The sequence below is a fragment of the Perognathus longimembris genome, chromosome 5 (genome assembly GCF_023159225.1).
Source record: "Perognathus longimembris pacificus isolate PPM17 chromosome 5, ASM2315922v1, whole genome shotgun sequence".
NCBI lineage: Eukaryota > Metazoa > Chordata > Mammalia > Rodentia > Heteromyidae > Perognathus > Perognathus longimembris.
In genome coordinates this window covers 2,205,039-2,225,985 of record NC_063165.1, presented here as the reverse complement: position 1 = coordinate 2,225,985, position 20,947 = coordinate 2,205,039, and the positions used below count along the sequence as shown (strand labels likewise).

Below are 20,947 nucleotides of genomic sequence, written 5' to 3'. Positions count from 1 at the left end.
GTCGTTCTAAGGTGCTTCAGGAGCAGCTTTCTGTTTGCACGAATGCTCCAAAGCGTACACTGTTTTGTGTGCCATTTGTTCTGTTTTAAATAGGGGGCGTCGCGTTCTGGGCGTCCAGCAAGGGGCCCCATCATGGAGACATAGGAAAGGGAAGAGACCAGGATCTCCCGCTCCCCTTTGAGGTCCCCCCCCCCCCAGTGACTTAGGCACCTCCCAGAGGTCCTGGCACCTTCAACAGCACCACCGTCGGGAGGGGCCCTTCAGGGGCCGGCGTCCACCCCATGACAGTCACCGTATCCCCCCCCCACCTCATTTCAGATCAGAATGGCCAGTGAAAAGCACATCTTCCTTGCATCCTAGTTTCTGTTCTTTGGGGAGACAACCAATCCATTTCCTGTGCGTGTTCACACGTATTCTGTCCGTAGACGTGAGGGAATGATGTTTGTCCCTTGCAGTTTTCCCTGGCTCTTTGCATAGGATACAGATACCGTGAGTGCTGTCTCCTCGTGTCGTGGTCACTTACTAGTAATGCTCGGTCCTCCTCTGTGGCGCTCCTCGTGTCCTCCCGCTGGTACTCGTGCTTCGAAGCTGCGGGCCCGCGGACTTTATCCGTGCAGCCCTGCGGCCCACCGCTGTGTGTGGGCCGCGCCCGTCCTTGCTGTCAGGCTTCGTGGCACGCACGTGTGTACCGCAGAGCTTCTGCCTCCTCTTCTTTCCCCCTCTCGGCTGGTCTTCCCGCCCCTCACCCGCTTCTCCTTTGCCTTTGGTTCTCGGCGGCGTGGTTCTCTTCCTCTCCGCAGCCTGCTTTGGCCTGGACGTCTGCTCTGTCCCCTGACCTCTGCCGAGCCAGCTTCCCCTGCAGACTCGCTCAGCCCAGCGCGGGCCACGCGAGCTGGCGGCGCCGCGGGGGAGCAGACAGCTCCTGTCAGTTCCCACCGGAGCCCTAACCCCCTGTGCTCTGCCGCAGGCGCTGTCGTGACCATCACCACGCCCGTGAACATGAGCGTGGACAGCCTGCAGTCCCTGTCCTCGGACGGGGCCACCCTGGCCGTGCAGCAGGTCATGATGGCGGGGCAGAGCGAGGACGAGTCCGTGGGCAGCGCGGAGGAGGACGGCGGCGCGCTGGCGCCCACGCACATGGGGGGGCTGGTGCTGGAGACCAGCGACTCCCTGCAGTAGGGCCGCGCCCCGCTCCGTACTGTGTGCACAGCAACCCTTTTCCAGTTGCATTTCTAATATGTTTTATATGTAGATATAGGAGAGTGCACTTTTGTATTTCCTAGTAGCGTAAGGAGCGGCCCCGCCGCCGCGGCGACGTCTCTCAAGTGTGCGTGTGTGGGTTTTTAAGGAACTTCTTCCAGGTTTACCGCTAGAACCGCGAGCGACCCCTCCCCGCCCCGTGTTGAGTTCCGCACTAGATGAAGGAGTAGCGCTGCCGTTTTCTAAACAAATTATGCAGTTGTAATTGAGCTGTGTGCTTCGCAGCGGATCTCGGCTGTCCACGCGAGGCGGGGAGCCGGCCCGGCCGCTCGGAGTGCACGGCGCCGCTCCGCGAGCCCATTTCCTATGTAGAAAAAGAAACTCCTATTTTTACCTTGCTGGAATTATTGGATAAAAAGCTATTTTTATAAATTCGCTATGAATTGGATTATGAGTATATTGAGGATGAAATTTCTAGAGAAGGTATACTACACTACATGCTTGTTTTCCATTTGTAACCTTCGGAATGGCCACACCGCGCGGCCTCCCGCCCCCTCGGGAGGTCGACCTTTTAACCCTGATGGAGGAGTGAGCATCTAGCTGATGAATTGCTTTCGGTGTGTGTGACGCTCACGTTGCATTTTACACTTGATCTAAATGAGCATCGGAGGGTGTGGCGTGCTAGAACTTCAGGTAAGTGAAGCGAAAGGCCTCAGCCCCCACCCACAAGCTCCCACGGCAGCCCCGTCTAATTTAAATTTGACCTCAGTTACATGGTTGCCTTACCGTGCTAACTGTGTATTGTTTTAGAATTTTTTTTTAGCCAAAATATATGTAATGTATAGAATGTTTATTATAAACTAATATAACGCGTGCTCTACCCCACTGGCTCAGAGCTGGGGTAAACGCAGGCCCGGGCCTGCCCTCATGGATGGAGTGACAGCGAGCTGCACTGTCCCTCCCCCGGGAGCCACGCTCCTCCACGCGCCCAGGCCCGCTGCAGCTTCCAGAACCTTCTCTCACCCAGTCACAGGAGATGTGGAGTCCCTGGGTATTTCCATTTTCTGGCGACAAGACAAACCAAAAGCGTAGGTGGGGTTTGGTTCCCTTTGTCTGACTGTGTGCTTGGGAATGGCTCCGCATGCGCCTGCTTCATGCAGTCCCTGTCCCCAGAGGGCCCAAGGCCCCTCAGCCCACAGAGGCAGCCGCGAAGCCGTCCGCGTGGCTGCAGGTCCTGCGGCTCGGCAGGAGCAACTGGTGATGGACCAAGGTCACAGCGGAGGTCATCGCGAGCTGGTGCGTGCAGGGTTTTGTCTGGAACTGATGCCCTCCCCCCAAATGTCTATTAACTAAAGTCAGTCACAGGGGAGACAGCAGACCGTTGAGAGATTGCCGCAAGGCTATTTCAGAAGCTTCGATTAAAGGAAGAACTTGTTTTTGCAACTCTTTAGGGGAAAACCAAGTATTTTTAAGCAGCTATGGCATCCCTTATTTGTAGTTTTTAAGTCAGGTCCGCACAAGGCTAAAGGTTCCTTTTAGCTTTTCTTAATGCCCCCTGTGTCGGCCTGTTACACTCGGGGCGCCCTCCTCCCCTCCCCTTCTGTCCGCCTTCCACAGCATGTGCGCACGTCCAAAGCGCAGAGCCCTTTTCTGCTGGCCCCTTGCAGGCGGGTCACCCAGGAGTACACCGTATCCATGGGGGGCTCGGCCAGGACCCACCATGCAATGCTGCCCCCTCCACTCTCCTTGTGAAATTCCGAGGAGTAGCACAAGATCTTGAGTTCAAGGCCAGCCTTGGCTACATAGCAAGATACTATCTCAAAAGCAACATGACTAAGAGCCACCCTGGGTGCTGGCTGTTTCCTTTGAGCTTGCAGGAATACCGCGGTGCTCTTAAGCAATGCCTGCATAACTGGCCATTCTGGTTCATGAAGTTGCTGCCAACTGTATTTGTTTGCACCTTAAAAAAACATGTGTTTTCCAGCCGTCGGTCAGTGAGTGGGTCTGAATGAGTGTTCCCTTCCAGCTTCCTTCACACGGTCAGAGCCGATCCCAGCCTCCTTAGTTCCTCCTGCGTTAGAGCCTTGGAGTGGGTTTGAGACCAGCCTGCCCGTTGTCCTTCCTGCTGTTTGGCTACCTGGTGGAGAAGCTAGACTGAGTTGCCCACAGTAGCAGGCTCTCCGCGTGTGTCCAGATAGCCACCTAAGCAGAAGCAGCCCTGCGTGTGCAGAGCCCTGCGCCGGGGCTCCCGGCCCCCTGGGCCCCGCCGGGCCCTGCTCCCCAGGGCCCCCCCAAGGCCACCTCCACGTCTTTCTGGTTATGTTCGGTCTTTGAAGCTGACAATCTTATAAATGTGAATACTGTAACAATATGTTTTCTTGGATTGTTGTCTTTAAAAAGGATTTTTGTGAAGCAGTTGATTTATCAATGCAAAAAAAATTAAAAATAGAAACATGCCTTACGGATGTTTGTTTTCATAAAGTTCATGTCACCAAAAGCTGCTTTTTCAGTAGAGTCCGTGATTGCTCGTACACTGCAGTATCCCTGTGCAGCTCAGACTCTGGGCCGGCCCTGAACCGACTGTTCAGGAATGTTCTCCCAGCCATCCGTGGACGAATGCAAAAACAAAATGTAGTGGGTGCACACAATGGACTCAGATGTACGCGGGGAGGAGGGCGGGGGGGGGGTGGCCCTCCTTCACTGGGAAAACAAGCGACTGAGCCACAGAGGGTGTGATTCCATTTATATGGGAGTCTGCACTGGGGCGATGTGGATGAGCAGTGGCGGGGCGGGGGGGGGGGGGCGGGGCAGGTGACCCGGGCCCCGGGCTTCCCCCGGGGTGGCACGGTGGGCTTGGAGGCTGAGCGGGCAGCAGGACATCCCGAGTGCGCCCAGTCCCACGAGCTGTTGGCTTCGGCAGTGTGGGCTTTAGGCTGATGAACACCCACATCCTCAGCCACTCCAGCCCGCCCGCCCCCGCCCGCCCATCGCCCCCATGCACGGCAGGCCTCCTCGGGGAAGCATCGAGGACAGGCCCGCTGCAGCCCAGCTCTGGTCCGAGCAGCGGGGAGGATGCGGGCTCGGAGCCAGGAAGGTGAAATCAGCCCCTCAGCATCCGCGGAAGCAGAGGCAGCCCCGGCGCTTCCAGCCTTCAGTTGGAGTCCCGCTCCCTGGCCGCAACGAAGTTGAGCAGGTCAATGGCGGTGACCACCCCGAACACCATCTGCCGCCTGCTGGCCTGCCCGTTGCTGTGGTCTGCAGGGAGAAGACAGGGCCGGGTGAGAGGTGCCGGGCACAGCCCTTGCGAGGCGGGGCCCATCCCAGGACCCTTCCCCAATCTCAGCCAGCACCCCGTGTGCTGGGAAGCTGGGTGACCCACCGGGAGGCCACCAGGAGGCCAGCCTAGTGGGTGCGGCCGCCCCGCCCCCTGGCCCACAGGCCCCGGGGCTGCTTCGGAAGAGCCCTGGCTCTGCGGCCATGTTGGGTCTCAGTGCGGAACCGGGGCCGTCACGGCCCAGCAGCTCCCGGGCCCGAGTGCCGCAGACCCCGTGCTCTCGGCCCGGCCTGGCCCTGTACCACATGGAGCCAGGGGGCTGCGGCGGGGAACTTGAGACGTGGCCCCAGGGAGGCCTGTGCTGTTCGGGGTGTGTCTACTCTGGTGGGATTAGCACTGGGATCGGTAGTGCAAAGAGCACGGGCAGGCTTCACCAAACAAGGCTGACTTCCCCACAAGTACAGCAGTTTCCTACTTTGGGGCGTGAACTGTCACATCAGCTCTCCCGGGGCTCGGAGCTACTGACTCTGTCTGGGGGGCCTCCACAGCCATGTCCCTCAAGACGGCTCTGGGGGTCCCCATCGTGTTGCTCTTGTTCTCCGCAGGGCCCCGGCTGACAGCCCTTGCGAGGTTCACAGAGATGGGCAGGAGTGAGAACCGCCCAAGCTTGGAGGTCTCGGGCCCTGGATGCCCTTTCTCTGCCCTGAAGCGGCCATTTCCCAGGGGCTGGGATGGACGGGGCGTACATACCTGCGGGCCCCCCCACCACTCCTGACCAGGCCTGGTCCCGTGCTGTAGAGCCAAGGACGGGAGAGGGGGTTAGACACGGGGCCACCCCAGGTGCCCAACATGTACAGCGAGCGGCCTAGAGGCTCCGGCTCCTGGGCCTCATCCGGATCCTGGGATCTACAGCCCTCTGGGGCCTAACGGCTGCGGGCTGCGTGAGCTGGCGGGCCAGGAGCGCCCCCTGGCGGTTCCCTTCAGTGCTGGGAGCCCGTGGGAGCCCAGGCAGCCTCTGGAGATCCTCCTGGGCCTCCACAAGGTCACCTGCCCCCTCGGGGCTGGGAGCCCTGATGAGGAACTCGCCCCTAGCAACCTGAAGGCTCAGCCGCTAGCTAGCTCGCCGCCGTGTTCCTCAGATGCCCAGCCCCAATGACAGGTTCCCGACTCCGCCCTCGACAGGGCGCGTGGTGTGGGGCGGTTCCCGGCTCCCATCGCCGCTCCCTTCCCCGGGCGCGCAGGCCTGGCAGCGGGACCCGGCAGGAAGGCGCAGCACCCCACGGAGGCCGCAGACCACGCGGGCGTCCCAGGAAGCCCCGCGCCCGCCGCGGCCCCACTCACACTGGATCTGCTCGTGCACCACCAGGGCGAAGTGGTCCATCTCCAGCACGTGCGAGAGCGCGCCCAGCGTGTCCGTCAGGCGGACCTGCAAGAGAAGCCGAGTCAGGGCTCCCCGGCCCCGGCCCCCCGGGGCTCAGACACGCCGTGTGCTCCGGGAGGGCAGGTGGGTAGAGGGATCTGCGCTTGGGGTGAGGACCTCCTAGGGGAGGACATGATGGCTTCCAGCAGAGGGGAGCCCGAGGAGGGAGTTCCCTGGGGAGACGGCGGAGGGGCTGGGGGGCTCCCGGCTGGGCAGGGAGGGGTCTTGGGGGGCGGGGGCGCAGGGGCTGGGGCTGAGCATGCAACTCAGACCAGGACTCCGGGGTTCAGAGCACAAATCCACCCAGGCTCTCTCGGCTTCTCCAGGGGCGGGAGGTAGAGGCACTGAGGGCCCCACGGGGACCGCACACGCACACACGCGCATACGCACGCGTGCACGCACACAGGGCTGTGAGCAGGCTGGGTAGAGGCACTGAGGGCCCCACGGGGACCGCGCACACGCACACGCACACACACGCGTGCACGCACACTGGGCGGTGAGCAGGCTGGGTAGCAGGCATGGGGGGCTCGCATAGCTGCTGTGGAGTTTCAGGGCAGGTGGACCGGAAGGTGAAAGGTCAGCTTCATTACTGACTTGGGCGGGCCCGTGGGTCTGCGTGGGGCCTGGCAGAAGTCATGTCATCCCTCCACCCCCCGCCCGGAACCACAGACGGGCCCAGGACAACCAGGGTGGGGGGCTATGAAGCATGCCCAGAAAACGGCCAGGGCTGAGCAGTGAAGAAAGGGGCCCCGACGGGCGCTAGGGAAACCCCAGAACGAGCCTGCCAGGGCCCCCGCCCGTGCGGAAGGGAGCCCTGGGCCCCGTGGCCGGGCGAGGTGTGGCTGGGGACACCCGCCTCCCAGGCGGCGCGCACCGGTTTGAACTGCCTGTAGAGGACTTTGCAGACTTGGTCCGCCGGCTGCACCTTTCCGGCCAGCAGGGAAGACAGCATGTTCCCGAGGGTCACCATGCCCAGGATGGCCCTGGGGGGCAGACGGGCGAGGACAGGCGGGGCTCAGACGCGGCACATCGCCCCGCCGCCCCGCGGCACCCTGGGAAAATCCAGGTGCTTTGCCGAACGCGCCCCCTTGTGGCAGAGCGGGAGAGGAGACCCGTGTCCTCCGTGGGGCAGCCCACCCGCTGTGTGCCCCCGGGTGCCCAGTGCCCGCACGCTGGGGATGAGCGGGGGGAGCAGAGAGCTAGCGAATGCCACAGTGCCTGCCCAGCGCTACCGAAGGGACAGGCGTGCGGGGCCGTGCCAGGCTCTGTGCGCAGTGACCGCACGCGGCCTGTGCGCTGCCCACACCACCAGGGGCGGCAGCCCCACCCCAGGCCAGGCCCCAGGTCTGGGGACGGCCGGAGGCCGTCACTGACCCCGACTCGTCCACCACGGGCGCCTGGTCGAAGCCCTTCTCGCGGAGGATGGCAATGGTGTGCTCGCAGGTGACCGTGGGCAGCACCGTCAGGGGGGCGGACAGGCTCAGCTCCTGTACGTGCAGGTGCCACCACCTGGGGGGGGGCGGGCAGGCCAGGGGTGAGCGCCTGAGGTGGGGGAGCCTGGGGCCGCACCCCGCAGAGCTCCCCCTTACCAGGGCCTCGTTCCCAAAAGGTCCTCCTCTTTCATGAACCCCTTCTGCAGCATCCACTTGTCACTCAGGAACTTGGACCTGCGGGAGGGGGGGGTGGGCAGGAGCAAACAAGTCTCGAGTCCACCCGTGCTCGGGACGGTCTCAGGCTGGGGGCGCTGGTCAATGGGCTGTGGGCTCCAAGGGCGCCCCTGGCTCAGAGGTTGTTTCCGGAAGCCTCTGTGATCAAGGTCTTGGTGGCCCAGCCCACCTGAGGTTTGTCCCCTCGCGTGCTGAGGGCTGGAGGAGGCCGCGGGCCCGCCAAGCCCACAGGTGAGCCCCGCGCCCTCTGCCCACCCTCCCCATCCCCTGCCCCTTGGTCGGGGTGACCCTGCAGTGGGCACCTCGACGTGAGTTACCCCCACTTGTGGGCCCCCCGCCAGGGCAGGCCGGGGCAGCGGGCTCAGCTCAGAGGTGTGACCCCTCGGCTCGGAGGGCCCCCCCCCCCGTGGCCGGGCGGGGCCACCTCCCCCCCCCCCCCCCCCCGCCCCCCGTCGGCCGGGAGGGCGCCGCCGCCGAGCCTTACATGTAGTTGCGCACGGAGTCCGGCAGGATGACCACGCAGCGCTGGCCTTCCCGCAGCTCCCGAGCGGCCTCCACGGCCGCCGCCAGGACGCTGCCCGAGCTGCCGCCTGCCGAACGGGACACGCGCTCGCAACGCCTGTGGCTGTGTGCGCCCGCCGCACCCACGCCCACTCGAGAGTCACGCCGCGCCAGAGCTGCTGCCTCTCCCCAGCGGCCAGGCAGGTCCCCCTGACCCCTGACCCCTGGCGGTAGCGGCCACGGCAGAGCCTGCTCTCCACGGGGCCCGGGGGGCCGGGGGCGGGGAGCAGGGTGGACTCTGAGGCCCAGAGCCGGGGTGCAGGAGGCCGAGGCCCTTTCCACGCGGCGCTGTCTCGGAGGGTTTTCCACTCCCAGCCCCCACTCCAGTGCCCGTGGGGCCTCGGTTGCTGGGGATCTGGTCACACGAGGCCGGCGTCCCGTCCCCGCAAGGCCCAGGGCAGCTTCTGGGAGCATGCCCAGTGCGTGTCCCGGTTTCCCCGAGGCCTGGAGGGGCCGGGAGCCCGCGTGCTCGGCACTGGCCGCCACGGAGCCTCGGGACGGAACGGCCTTGGAGCACGGCTAGTGGGGCCTCACCCCAGGGCGGGCCGACGGACAGACAGCAAGGACGCCGAGGGCTTGGCCTGGCCCTCCGTCACTTCCTACGAGAACCTGGACGGACGGACGGACGGCCCTGCCCGACAAGCACGGCGCTGCTGTCATTCGGCATTGGGACAGAAGGCCTGCGGAGGCCTGGCCAGGCCGCGTGCCCTCCCCACCCCCCACGGCCCCCCCACCCGCGTGCCCACCCCACCCCCACGGCCCCCCCACCCGGCGCTCACCACACAGCAGCCCCTCCTGCGCGATCAGCATCCGGCAGAAGGCGAAGGACGCGGCGTCGTTGCTCTTGATCCACCGGTCCACGACCTAGCGCAGGGCCGGGCCGTCAGCTCGGGCAGGGGCACGGCCGGAGCGCGGCCGCCTCGCGGGGGGCCCCCCTCGCCCCCGGAGGGCTCCGCACCCCCCCCCCCAGCCCCGGCGTGGCAGGCAGGCCTGCCTTCTGCGCCCCTCCTGCTCCCCACGGCCAGTGGCTCTGCGATCGAGTCCCTCCTCTGCCCTCGCCCTGGCGGGTTAGGGTCTGCACTTCTTCTAACCGCCGGCAGCGGGGCCGCTCGGAAGCGCCCTCCAGGGGAAGCCCGGGGCCCGGGGCCGGCCGGTCCCCACCCCAGAGGGGCCGCACTGGGGGCGCGCTACCTTCCTGTCCAGCACGGTGGGGATGAAGTCGTAGCCGATCCCCTCCACCTCGTAGCCCGTCACCTCGGTCCGGTTCAGCTCCTCGGGCTCCGCGAGGATGGACCCCTCGGGGTCCACCCCGATGATCTGCAGCGGGCGGCGTCAGGCCGCGGTCAGGGACCTCCGGACCGCACGCCTGCGGCCATTCCCACAGCGGCCGCCGCCACCGCCGCGTGCTTAGCACCCATGTGTCTACAGGGCCGAGAGGCGACGCGACACCCCCAGGCCCCCCTGGGCTGCAGCACTGCGACCCGACCGTATCTATCTGGAATCGTCCAGGGTGGTCACGCAGAATCCTGGCTACTCGGGAGGCTGAGATCTGAGGATCAGGGTTCGAAGCCAGCCTGGGCTTTCAAGGACTGAGAGTACTCCAAGTAACCACCAAAAAGCCAGAAGTGGAGCTGTGGCTCAAGTGGTAGAGCACCCCACCTTGAGCAAAAAACACTCAGAGACAGCAGCCAGCCTCCCCACCCCCCCACACGCATGCACACACCCACACCCACATGCACGCGTGCACACACACAACTCCCCCCCCCCCCCCGCAGGTATGCACACACACACACACACACAGTGAGCCCCTCGGTGGTAGCAGGAAGGCCCCAGGAGGGAGGGGCGCCCCTTCCTGCAGTCAGTGTCCAGGGAGGAAACGTCATGGCCTGGACCCCAAGCAGACGCCGAGCCTCTGGGAGCATCCTCGGAGCCCCTCGCCCCGCCCCACCCAGGACGGGAAGGCCCAGGACCTCGGCTCGCTTCCCGTCATTCAGCACGGTTTCCCAGCCCCCGGCCAAAGCATGGGCAGAGCCCAGCTCCACACAGAGGCCTCCCCGGTTCCCAGCATGCTCTGCTCCGGCTCCCAGCATGCTCTGCTCCGGCACCCCCCCCCCCCCTCGGCCGCACGCACCTTGCAGCCGGGACACTTCTCCTTGAGCTTCCTGGCCAGGCCTGTGATGGTGCCGCCAGTGCCGGCCGAAGCCACCAGCATGTCCAGCTTCCCTGGGGGAGGACACGGGGTCAGCCCCCCTCTCCAGGACACGCTCAGCCCACATCCAGGCAGCCCTCGCGGTTCCCAGAAGCCGCGGGGCTCCTGTCAAGCTGGCCACTGGGGGGGGGGGGGGGCTGAGGTCTGAGGACCCCGTGCCGTGGCTCACGGCGGCAGCCCTAGCTACTCAGGAGCCTGCAAGCTAAGGATTGCGGTTCAAAGCCAGCCTGGGGAAGGAAAGTTTGTGGGACTCCTCGCTCCAGAAAGCCAGAAGTGGCGCTGTGGCTCAAGTGGTAGAGCGCTATTAGCCTTGAGCAAAAGCGTTCGGGGGCGGTGCTCGGGCCCTGAGTTCAAGCCCTGGGTCCGGCATGGGGGGGGGGAAGCTGGAAGAGGCGCGGCGGTGTGGAGTTCAAGCCCCCAGAATCAGCACCGAGCAAAGGCTGAATCCCTCGGGCGTTGGCTCGGAGGCCAAGGGGCGCTGGCATGAGCGGGCACTCAGCCCGCCAGGCAGGCAAGTCTGGTCCTGGGCGAGCGCCGAGGCCCAGCACCCATCACCGGCACCCGACCAGGGCCGAAGTCTTCTGCCAAGTGAGACAACGCTCCCTCGTAAAGCTGGGAGAGGAGAACGCCCGGACCCTCGCCTCCCCCGCCCCCGGCGTGTGCCAACCCGCTCGGAGCCCGGGCGGCCCCGGCAGCTGGACGGGGAGCCCAGCGCCCCGGCAGCCGTCCCGGAGGAGGCGCCTCGCCCCCCCGCCCCGGGGCCTGGCGTGCACCGCCCCTGTCTCCCGAGCAAAGGCGAACCCGAGGTGAGAAGAGCACGGAACCGGGGGCCCAGGCTGGCGCGCCCTCCCAGCCACCGGTCAAGCCGGGGTCGGCGGGGCGCCGGACCGCAGCAGCGCCTCCCACCGGAGGAGAGACTGCGGGGTACACCAAGGCCGGAAGCCAAGGGGGCCCAAAGAGCGGAAGCTGCTCTGGCGCCGCCTCCCAGCGGGGTCTGGGGGTGGGGTCTGGAGGGTGGAGGGGGCGTCCCCGCGGGGGGTGTCTGGAGGGTGGAGGGGGCGTCCCCGCGGGGGGGTCTGGAGGGTGGAGGGGGCGTCCCCGCGGGGGGTGGGGTCTGGAGGGTGGAGGGGGCGTCCCTGCGGGGGGTGGGGGGTCTGGAGGGTGGAGGGGGCGTCCCCGCGGGGGGTGTCAGGAGGGTGGAGGGGGCGTCCCCGCGGGGGGTGGGGGGTCTGGAGGGTGGAGGGGGCGTCCGGGGGGGCGGGCGCACCGTCACACTGCTGCAGGATTTCCTCGGCCGTGCTGTCGTAGTGCGTCAGCGGGTTGCTGGCGTTGCGGTACTGCGGGGAGAAGGCCAGGCTTGCGGCTGCTGGGCGGGGAGGCGGGCCCGGGGCTGGGCGCGCGCGCGGTGCGGCCCCCTCCCCCGGCAGGCAGTCCGGGAACCGTCCCGGGACACCGAGCCCGGAGCCCGCTCTGCCGCTGGGTCGTCCCAGCCCCTCAGGAGGCCGAGACCCGAGGCCCGCAGCTCAATGCCAGCCCAGCGGCCGAGTCCAGGAGACTTTCATCCCAGTGACCCACGAGGGCCGGGGGTGGGAGCCCGGCTCGAGTGGCAGAGCGCCTTGGGCGAAAACACAGAGACAAAAAGCTGGGCGATAGCGCCAAGCCCTGAGTTCAAGCCTCGGGCCCGCGCCCAGACCCGCTCTTCGGAACGCGACCCATCTGGATTGACCCGGAGTGACCGCAGCGGGGCCCTGGAGGAAGGCGGCCCCGGGCCCCACGAGCCGCTGGCTGCCCACCGACGGTGGCGGGACGGACCGACGCAGACGGACACTCACACACTCCAGAGGGCGCCGGGGGCCCGGCCGGCCCCAGGGAGGACCCACCCTCTCCCATCCCAACAGAGCCCCGCCCTCAGACCGCCCTCCTTGGGCACAGCTCTCACGCCACACCCCGCACCCCTCCAGGTCCCGGGGCTCACCTGGTCCAGGATGTGCGAGTTGGGGATTTCATTCTTCAGCCGCCATGCCACCCCGACGTGGGACTCGGGGGAGTCGAACCTGGCGCTGGTGGGCGTCCTCACTATCTCGGCGCCCAGGGCCCGCAGGACGTCCACCTGCGGGAGGGGAGAGGTGGCGTGGGGTCCCGCGAGGAGCGGGGGGGGGGGGGGGGGCCCGCGCCCCGGCCGCCGCCGCTCACCTTCTCCAGGCTCATCTTCTCGGGCATGACGATGATGCAGCGGTACCCCTTCACGGCAGCGACCAGCGCCAGCCCGATCCCTGTGGGGCGCCGGGGTGAGGGGGGCCCAGGGCGCACGCGGTGCGCCCCCCGCCCCGCCAAGGGCACAGCGCCACCCCCCGATGGGCCCCGCCCCGGCGCCCCCCGCCCCGGCGCCCCCCCGCGCCCCCCCCGCACCTGTGTTCCCCGAGGTGGGCTCGATGATGGTGTCCCCCGGCCGCAGCGTCCCCGCCCGCTCCGCGTCCTCGATCATGCGCAGGCTGATGCGGTCCTTCACGCTCCCGCCCGCGTTGAAGAACTCACACTTGGCCACTGGCGGCCAGAGACGGGAGTCGAGGGAGGGAAGACCTCCGCGCCCCGCGACTCCTGCTCGGACCCCATCGCCCAACCCCCCAGGGGTGCGGGGAGGGGGCGCGGGTGGACATCCGGCCTGCCCCCGCCGCCACCCCCCCCTCACCTCCCTCTCGCAGCTCCAAGGCCGCCTGCAGCCCACCAAGGCGCCCACGGAAGCCGAGAAAGCCTCCCCGGGAGCTGCGGGGGGGCCGGCGCCCCCCCCCATCAAGCCACCTGCCCCTCCACCTCCCCCACCTCGGCCTCTCCTTCCTGTCGCCAGGCCCGGTGATCCCAGAGGGACAAGCCTGCCCCCGGGGGCCGGGCCCTCAAAACCTTCTGGGAGAAGGCGTGGCTTCTTGGCCTATGGTCTGGAGGAGAGTGTGCACGCGTGTGCGTGCGTGTGCACGTGTGCATGCGTGTGTGCTCCGTGCCTCAGCCCCTCCTGCTCCCGAGCAGCCTCCCTGCACAGCCCCCCCGCCCAGGCGGCCGGGTTCAGATCTGGGCTCCGGCGGGCGCCCATGGCTGCTCTGAGACCCCAGGACGGAGCTTTGCCGCCGTGCCGGGCAGGAGCGTCCGTGAGACTCTCAGAGCCAGTTCACCAGCACAAAGCCACGAGTGGAGCTGTGGCTCGCGTGGAACAGCGCTGAGCCAGAAAGCTAAAAGACACCATCCGGGCCTCGGGCAAAAGCTCAGGGACAGCGCCCGGGCCTCGGGTTCCAGCCCCCGTGCCGGCAAAGGAAGGAAGGGGAGAAAAAAGGCAAGGCAAGTCCGGCGCGATGTGTGCCCGCTGAGGCTCCGTAGTCTCCCGCCCCCCGCCCCGTGTCGGCAATGACGGGCCGCCCCACCGGGCCCCACACACCCAGCAGGGTGAAGAGGCGACGGCTTCCGGTCCAGCCAGGGACGCAGCCCAGCGCAGCCCAGCGAGCACCCCCCCCCCCGCCCAGGCCCCGCCCGGCCTCCCTCAAAGAGCTTCGGGGTGAAGCCACCCCAGGCTCACTCCTGTCCAGGCTGCCCCCTCCCCGGCAGGGCCTGGGTCCCCCCAGGCTGGACCCACGTGACCGCACGCCCAGCACCCCAGGACCGGGGCCCCTCCTCCAGGTCGGGGGGGGGCAGCCACTCACGGAGCTCGCACTTCAGGCCCGCGTTCTTCCCGATCTTGTTGATCCTGACCATGGGCGTGTTCCCGATGTTACTCAGGACATCCGGCAGGATCTTAGGCGGCTTTGCCCTAAAACAGAAAGGAGTCCACAATTAGAAATGGAACAAGGCAGCAGACCAGCAGGGACAGCGTGGGTGCCTGTGTGTACGCACCCACTGCATGCTAGTGTGTATAGGTGTGTGTGTGTGCGTACGGTCGTGTGCATCTACCAGTCCTAGGGCTTGACCTCAGGGCCTGGGCGCCGTTCCTGAGCTCTTGTGTCGCTCAAGGCTTACACTCTATCACTTGAGCCGTAGCTCAAGCAACTGAAGATGAGAGTCTCCTAGACGTTCATGCCTGGGCCGGCCTTGAACTGAGATCCACAGACTCCAGCCTCCTGAGTAGCTTGAATGACAGGCGTGAGCCGCTAGCGCCTGGCCCAAGTGCGGGGAAAACAGAATCCCCGGCGCCAGGGGCTCACACGGTCGCCGGGGCTGGAGAGCCGGCTTCCAGGGCAGCTGAGGGAGACAAGTACTGCGAGGCTCCATCTCCCATGAACCAGCAAAAAGAGGACCAGAAACGTGGCTCTCGTGGTAGAGTGTCCGCTTTGAGCAAAGGCAGTGAGAGGCCATAAGTTCAAGCCCCGTGCATGGGGTTGGGGGGTGGAGAAGCAAATAGTTAAGGATCTGGGTGGGAGGGCGTCACGCATCCACGTGCACGGATAAAAGTGGTGCGCACACACATACGCACACCCCTCAACACCCATGTGTACACGGCAGAGCCCGCGCAAAGCCTGAGTCTTACTTAACACTGGACTCTGCGTGTAAACATGCACTTCAGTCTCCGAGACCTGCTGGCGGGAGGCGGGGCGAGGCCCCTCAGCACGTGAGGCCGAGCTGGCTCCGCCCCGCCGGCCCCGGCCCCAGGGGTCCTGGCCAGTTCTTCCATCTGAAGATGATAAGCGGGGCAGGCGGGCAGGCGGGCAGGCGGGCAGGCGGGCAGGCCGGAGGCTGTCCTCGGGTCTGTCTCCGCCTCCCCAGGGGCTGGGATTATAGTCAGGAGCCGCTGGCTCATTCTGACTGCTAAGTCTCCCTTGATAAATGCTGGGGGCAGTGCCCAGGAAGTAATCAAATGGGTGAGGATTGATTTCTCTGTTTGTCTTCGGGTTGTTTGTTTGTTTTTGTTTTTTGGTAGGTTCTGGGGCTTGAACTCAGGGTTCCCTGAGGGTTTTAGCTCAAGGCTGGCACGCAGAGCCACAGCGCCACTCCCAAGGACCAATTTCTGTGATCTACAGTCCTACTTCCAGGAGATTATACAAAGAAAGCAGTCACAGTGACAGTCACCAAGAAAACAGCCACAGCGAGCAGGGTCCAAGTTTCACAACAAGGCTGGAGTTCCTGTTAACTTTCTTCCCCATCTCTGTGCTAAGGACGACACGGGAGACAGGTGTTACCAGGAGCGACCAGGCCACTGAATGGGGCTGTGCTGCCCCTGTGACCCCAGCTACTCAGGAGGCCGAGGGCTGAGGACTGAGGTTCGAAGCCAGCCAGTCCAGACAGGAAAGTCATGAGGCTGGGGATATGGCCTAGTGGCAAGAGTGCTTGCCTTGTATACATGAGACCCTGGGTTCGATTCCCCAGCACCACATATACAGAAAACGGCCAGAAGTGGCGCTGTGGCTCAAGTGGCAGAGTGCTAGCCTTGAGCAAAAGGAAGCCTGAGTTCAAGGCCCAGGACTGGCCAAAAAAAAAAAAAGGAAAGTCATGAGACTCTTCCCTCCAATGAACCACCAGAAAAATCCAGAAGTGGTGGAGCACCAGCCTCGAGTGAAAAAGCTCGGGACAGAGCCCAAGTCCTGAGTTCAAGCCCCAGGATTGGCACACACACACACATGCACATTTATTCATCCAACCGTGAGAGCCCACTACAACAAAGTATTTGTGTCTGGGGATGTGTCTGGAGCCTAAGGTGATGGAGGAAGACACGGCCACCCCTGCGTGGGGACGCCGGTCTCGGTCTCGGGGGTGGAGTCTCTCTTCCGGTCACTAAAACACGTGGCCTGGGCACAGTCACACGTTCACTCAGAGGAAGTTTCTGGAGCACCCGTCTCTTTTCTGGTCCCACCGTGGTGCTGGGCTGTGGTGGAAACAAGCCCTGGCCCCTCTGGGCTCCGCCTGAGCTGTCTAGGGCCTCCCCTCCCCGCCCCCCCCCCCCCCCCGGCTTTTCCCCTCCGGGCAGTAGGCAGACGGTCACATGACCAGAGACTCACTGGGTGCTGTGGTGATGGGGGGAGGTGGAGGCAGGCGCGCCCAGCTGCCAGGTGCACCTGCTCGGGGCGTCGGGCCGGATCCACAGGCGCTCCTTGTCCCCCGAAGGCCCCCTCTCCAGGCTTCCGTTCCCCGAGGGCACCCCCGACGCGTGGGGGCACCCTGCGGAAGCTTCTTTGGCTTGGGGTGTCTCTGAAGGCATGCTGAGATCTGCAGAGGGAGGCCCGGCGCGGGCTCACGTCGAGGCCTGTGGAGCCCCGAGGCGGGCTGGCTCCCAGCCCCTCGCATGCGCAGAGCAGCCGCCCGGAGCGCCTCCCTCCCGGGGCCCACACAGAACTCCCATCGCCCCAGGAGCCCGGCCCCTGGCCCTCGATCCCCGGCATGGAAGCCGGTATTGTCATGCTGTGCCGCCAGCGCGTTCTGCGCCGTGCGTAGAAGCCACCCACGTTTCCACTGTGCGTGATCTGATGAGCATGGCACGGATGACGGCTCAGCCATGAAGAGGAATGGGATTCTGATACACGCCACAACATGAACACATCTTGGAGGTGTGAGCTAAGTGAAATAAGCCAGTCACATAAAATACAAACCCACGCGGGGCATCGGTAGCCAGGGTTACGTGCCCGAAACCCTTAGTTACTCGGGAGACTATAATGTGAGGATCGAGGTTTGCATGAAGCCAGACTAGGTAGGAAAGTCTGTGAGACTCTCCAGCTATTTCCAACTAATTACCAAAAAGGTATCCGTGGAGCTGTGACTCAAGTGGCCGAGCGCCAGCCCTGAGCGCAAAAACAAAGGCTGGGGCCCAGTCTCTGAGTTCAAGCACTGATGTGGGCACAAAAAAAGGAAGAAAGAAAAGAGAGAGGGGGAGGGAGAGAGGGAGGGAGGGAGGGAGGGAGGGAGGGAAGGAGAGAGAGAAGAGCAGAGTACGAGGAGTCGGCAGGCGCATGGATACGGGGTACAGGGACGTTCTAGGCAAGGATGACCATTTCATAGAAATGAGGTTGGACGCCCCGCACCCCGTGACCAGGGGAAAGGCTGTGTTGTTGCATATACCGTACCCACGACTCAGAACGAACACTAGGTTGGATGCGGTGGCTCAGCTACTTGGCAGGAGGGAGTTGGAGGATCACTGTTCAAGCCCAGACGGAGCAAAAAGAAGTTTAGGAGACTGGATCTCACCCAGTGGGGGGCGGGCACGTCCCGTCTGTGCGGGCGCGTGCCCTGTGCGGGCGTGTGCCGCCACGCCAGCCCGCCGGGAGAAGACACTCGGATGCTGGCCACAGAGTGAGTCCCTACCTCGAAGTAACCCGGGGGAAAAACGCAGGCTGGGGCCCTGAGTTCAGTCTCAGGTTCTGCCAGAAACAAAAACGAGGCCTGACCTCCCCCCACGGAGCCGGGGTTAGCCGCCCGGTGTGGCACCGAGTCCCGGGGCCGCCCCGTCGCCCCGGCTCCCGCACCGGGCCGTGGAGCGCTGCACCCACTGGCACCAAGCGCAACAGGCGCCTCCACAGGGGCAGCCCCGGGGCGGGCGCCTCACCCTCGTACTCCCAGCCCGGGGAGGGCGCGGGCAGGAGGTGCCCGCCCGCCCGCGGCAAGGGAACGCGGGGACACGGCCCGGCTCTCGGCTATCCCCCCGAGCCCTCGCGGGCACGCACTTCCCAGACGTTCTTTTGGTGTTGGTAGTGGGGCTTGAACCCAGAGCCCGGTGCTGCCCCTGAGCTCCTCACAGCCCTCGGTGGTTAACTGGATGGCGCTGGCTTCCAGCTGCGCGCTCTGGATCACCCCATCGGATCCCGGGCGCCAGCCGCCCCGCGGGCTCCCCCGAGAGGGCTCCGGAGGTGACCGTCCCCGGACGCCCGCCTGGGCGAGGCCGCGTGGAGCGCGGCGGGGGACCCGGATCTCGGGGTCCGGGCTCTGCCGGGCCTCAAGGCGCGGGGCGGGGCGCCGGCCCGGGGCCCGCGGGGAACGGGCGAGGCCGGCGCGGCCCCGGGTCCCCGCGTGGCCCGCGCGCCCCTGCGCCCCGGGCGCACGGGTCCGGACCAGGCGCGTGGGCCGCGGCCGATCCCCACCCCCGCCCCGGCCCCAGGGCCCCGGCTCGGGTGCGGGAACGTCGGGCGCGGCGTCGGAATCCCCGGACGCCACGTGACCGCTCGGTCCTCGGGAGGGGCGCCGGGGACGAGGCGCGGGACGTCCCGGGGCCGCTGACGCCGGCGTGCGCTCGGGGGAGGGGGAGGGGGCCGAGAGCCCGCCCTGGCGTCCTCTCCCCCCCCCGCGCCCCCCCCCCGCCGGGGTGCGTGAGCCCCGCCCCCACCCCGCGCCCCGGGGCTTGACGGGGCGGGTGGCGACACCGCCGCTTCCATCCCAGCGCGCGCGGTGAGGGTCGATGGCCGCGGCCCCGCCACTCGGGCCCCGGGGCCCCGCGCCGGGAGGGGCCGTGGACGGCGGCCCCGGGCTCGGGCAGGTCCGCGGGGTCCGGGGGGGCTCGCGTCCCGGTGCTGAGGACGGACCCGGGCGGCCCCCGACCCCGGCGGGGACCTGGGCCCTCACCTGGACGCGGACGCGGGAACCGGGCGGCACCGGGCGGGGGCTCAGCGGCGGGAGCGGCGCGGCGAGCTGCGACCCCGACGACCGCGCGGCGGAGACTCGGACCGGAGCCTGGCGCGCCGCCCGCGGGCCCGGGGCCGACGGCGGGCGGAGGCGATTGGTCCAGCGGCGGGGGCGGGGAGCCAGCGCGCGCCAATCCGGGCCGCGGAACGCCGGGCGCGCCGCCCCGCCCCGCCCCCCGCGCCCCGCGCCCCGCGCCCCGCGCCCCGGACCCTGCGCGCCCCGGGCAGCCCCGGACGCGCTCCAGCAGGGCGACCCGGCCTCCCCCGGCGCCTCCGCCCTCCACCCGGGCGCGGGGGGGGGGGGGGCCCGCAGGGCGGCCCTGGCCAGTTCGGCGTGGCCTGGTGGGCCGGCCCCCTCCCTCCGCAGGTGACCTGGATTTGCTGATTTGTATTTATTTTTTGCCAGTTCTGGGGCTTGAACTCGGGGCCTGAGCACTCACTGTCCCTGAGCTTCTCGAGCTCAAGGCTTGCGCTCCACGAGCCACAGTGCCACTTCCAGCCTTTTCTGTTGATGCCGGATTGAGGACTCGAACCCAGGGCTTCATGCGTGCTAGGCAAGCACTCTACCACCAAGCCGCACCCCCAGCCCCTTCTTATTTTTATGTTTTGGTGCCATCCTGGGGCTTGAACTCGGGGCCTGGGTGCTGCCCTGTGTGTGCTCAACGCTAATGCTCTACCCCGTGAGCCACAGCTTCATTTTGGGCTTTTTGGTGATTGGGGATGAGTTTCATGGACTTTCTTGTGTCTGGTGAAGAGACGGGGTGAAGGGCAGAGGCGGCCATGGGGAGACGGCTCTTCAGCCACCTTTGGGGTATAAGACACTGGTTTCAGGTTAAGTAGGAGAATCGGGGCAGCGGTGAGAAAGGGGTGCAGGTCCCAGGGGCTGGCTGGTCCCCGGTGTTCCAGGCTGTTGGTTACGGCATCACTGACAGTTGGCATCCACACAAGATGTGTATCATGAACCTTATTCTGTGCTGATACTGGGGCTTGAACCCAGGACCTTGCACCCTTGCCTGGTTTAAGGTGGCCACTGGGTATGCCACTTGAGCCACAGCTCCACTTGCAGCTTTGGTGGCTCATTGGACATCAGAGTCTCCCAGACTTGTCTGCCTAGGCTGGCTTCAAACCTCAATTCGCAGGCCAGTGCCAGTGCCTCACACCTGTAATCCTGGCTGCTCAGGAGGCTGAGATGTGAGGATTGCGGTTCAGGCCAGCCTGGGTAGGAAAGTCCATGAGACTCTATCTCCAATGAGCCACCAGAAAACTGGAAGTGGCGCTGTACCTCAAGTGGTAGATCGCTAGCGTTGAGCTGAAGCGGTCAGGGACAGCCAGGCCCAGAGTTCAAGCCCCACAGCTGACCAAAAAACACCTCAATTCTCCGATCTTAGCCTCCAGAGTAGATAGGATTACAAGTGTGAGCCACCAGTGCCAGGCTTGAATCTCCCCTCTCCCAGAACCCAGGGTGATTTTGAAGTGACTGCAGCAGATCAAAGGGCACAGATACAAAGTCGGGGGGCTCAGAGTTAATTCACAGGATCCAGCAGAAGCATGTTTTAGGAACGGTGACAAGGCTAGTCCGTGCCGCGCTCCTTCCATGAGGCTTTTAGTTGGGTTAGAGGGGTTAGGCTGGATCTGGGCTGGATCTGGGCTGGGCCACGAGTGTCTTTGTAAGAAGACAGGAATTTGCGCTCAGACACACAGAGGAGGGCCTGCCGGGGACAGCGGAGACCTCAGAGGTAGAAGTGGACTCAAGCCTGGGGACAGCCCCGGGCAGCAGGGAGGAGGAGCAGGAAGGAGCGCCCTCCACCCCAAGCCTGGCCCTGCCCGGCCTCCGCTGCACTGCTAGCCAATGGAGGAGAGACACAAATTCATGGGAGGTGTTTTGGTCGGTCCTGGGGCTTGAACCCAGGGCCTAGGTGCTGCTCAAGAGCCTTTTCTGCTCAAAGCCACAGCATCACTTCTGTTCTCTGGTGATTAATTGGAGATGAGTCTCATGGACGCTCCTGTCTAGAGCTGGCTTTGAATCAGGATCCTCAG

The 20,947-nt window shown here is 65.7% G+C and overlaps 2 protein-coding genes across 8 annotated transcripts in view; one reads left to right on the top strand and one right to left on the bottom strand.

The window, feature by feature from the left end:
- Pknox1 (PBX/knotted 1 homeobox 1) overlaps positions 1–3,661 on the top strand; it is a 38,444-nt gene extending 34,783 nt beyond the window's left edge. For all 5 annotated transcript variants that reach the window (XM_048346179.1, XM_048346176.1, XM_048346177.1 and 2 more), the window contains one exon: positions 968–3,661. In XM_048346179.1, the coding sequence (XP_048202136.1) occupies positions 968–1,179 (212 nt within the window). In that variant the 3' untranslated portion in view covers positions 1,180–3,661. The remainder of the gene's footprint in view (positions 1–967) is intronic.
- Positions 3,662–4,237: 576 nt separating this feature from the next.
- Positions 4,238–18,992, bottom strand: Cbs (cystathionine beta-synthase). Of its 3 annotated transcripts, none has more exons than XM_048346173.1 (17): positions 18,852–18,991; positions 16,304–16,511; positions 14,018–14,124; positions 12,741–12,875; positions 12,525–12,604; positions 12,307–12,441; positions 11,599–11,668; positions 10,254–10,345; positions 9,314–9,439; positions 8,902–8,986; positions 8,046–8,151; positions 7,484–7,561; positions 7,269–7,403; positions 6,769–6,877; positions 5,816–5,900; positions 5,225–5,266; positions 4,238–4,455 (listed from the first exon to the last, which is right to left on the bottom strand). In XM_048346173.1, exons 2-17 carry the CDS (start codon positions 16,501–16,503, stop codon positions 4,352–4,354), a joined length of 1,689 nt encoding a protein of 562 aa, XP_048202130.1. In that variant the 5' UTR covers positions 16,504–16,511; positions 18,852–18,991; the 3' UTR covers positions 4,238–4,351. The 3 variants fall into 3 exon arrangements, with proteins under 3 accessions (XP_048202130.1, XP_048202131.1, XP_048202132.1); XM_048346174.1 differs by lacking the exon at positions 18,852–18,991 and adding an exon at positions 17,601–17,606; XM_048346175.1 differs by lacking the exon at positions 5,225–5,266 and having other exon boundaries at positions 18,852–18,992.
- Between the last annotated feature and the right edge of the window lie 1,955 nt (positions 18,993–20,947).

Bases quoted from the DNA above. Each gene is read 5' to 3' on its own strand.
- Cbs (XM_048346173.1), bottom strand. From the start codon at position 16,503: ATGCCTTCAGAGACACCCCAAGCCAAAGAAGCTTCCGCAGGGTGCCCC. The intron at 14,125-16,303 runs GTGAGTCTCTGG...TTTCTGTTTTAG, and splicing joins CCCCATCACCACAGCACCCA to GGCAAAGCCGCCTAAGATCC. The intron at 9,440-10,253 runs GTGCGTGCGGCC...CGCCCGCTGCAG, and splicing joins AGAAGTGTCCCGGCTGCAAG to ATCATCGGGGTGGACCCCGA.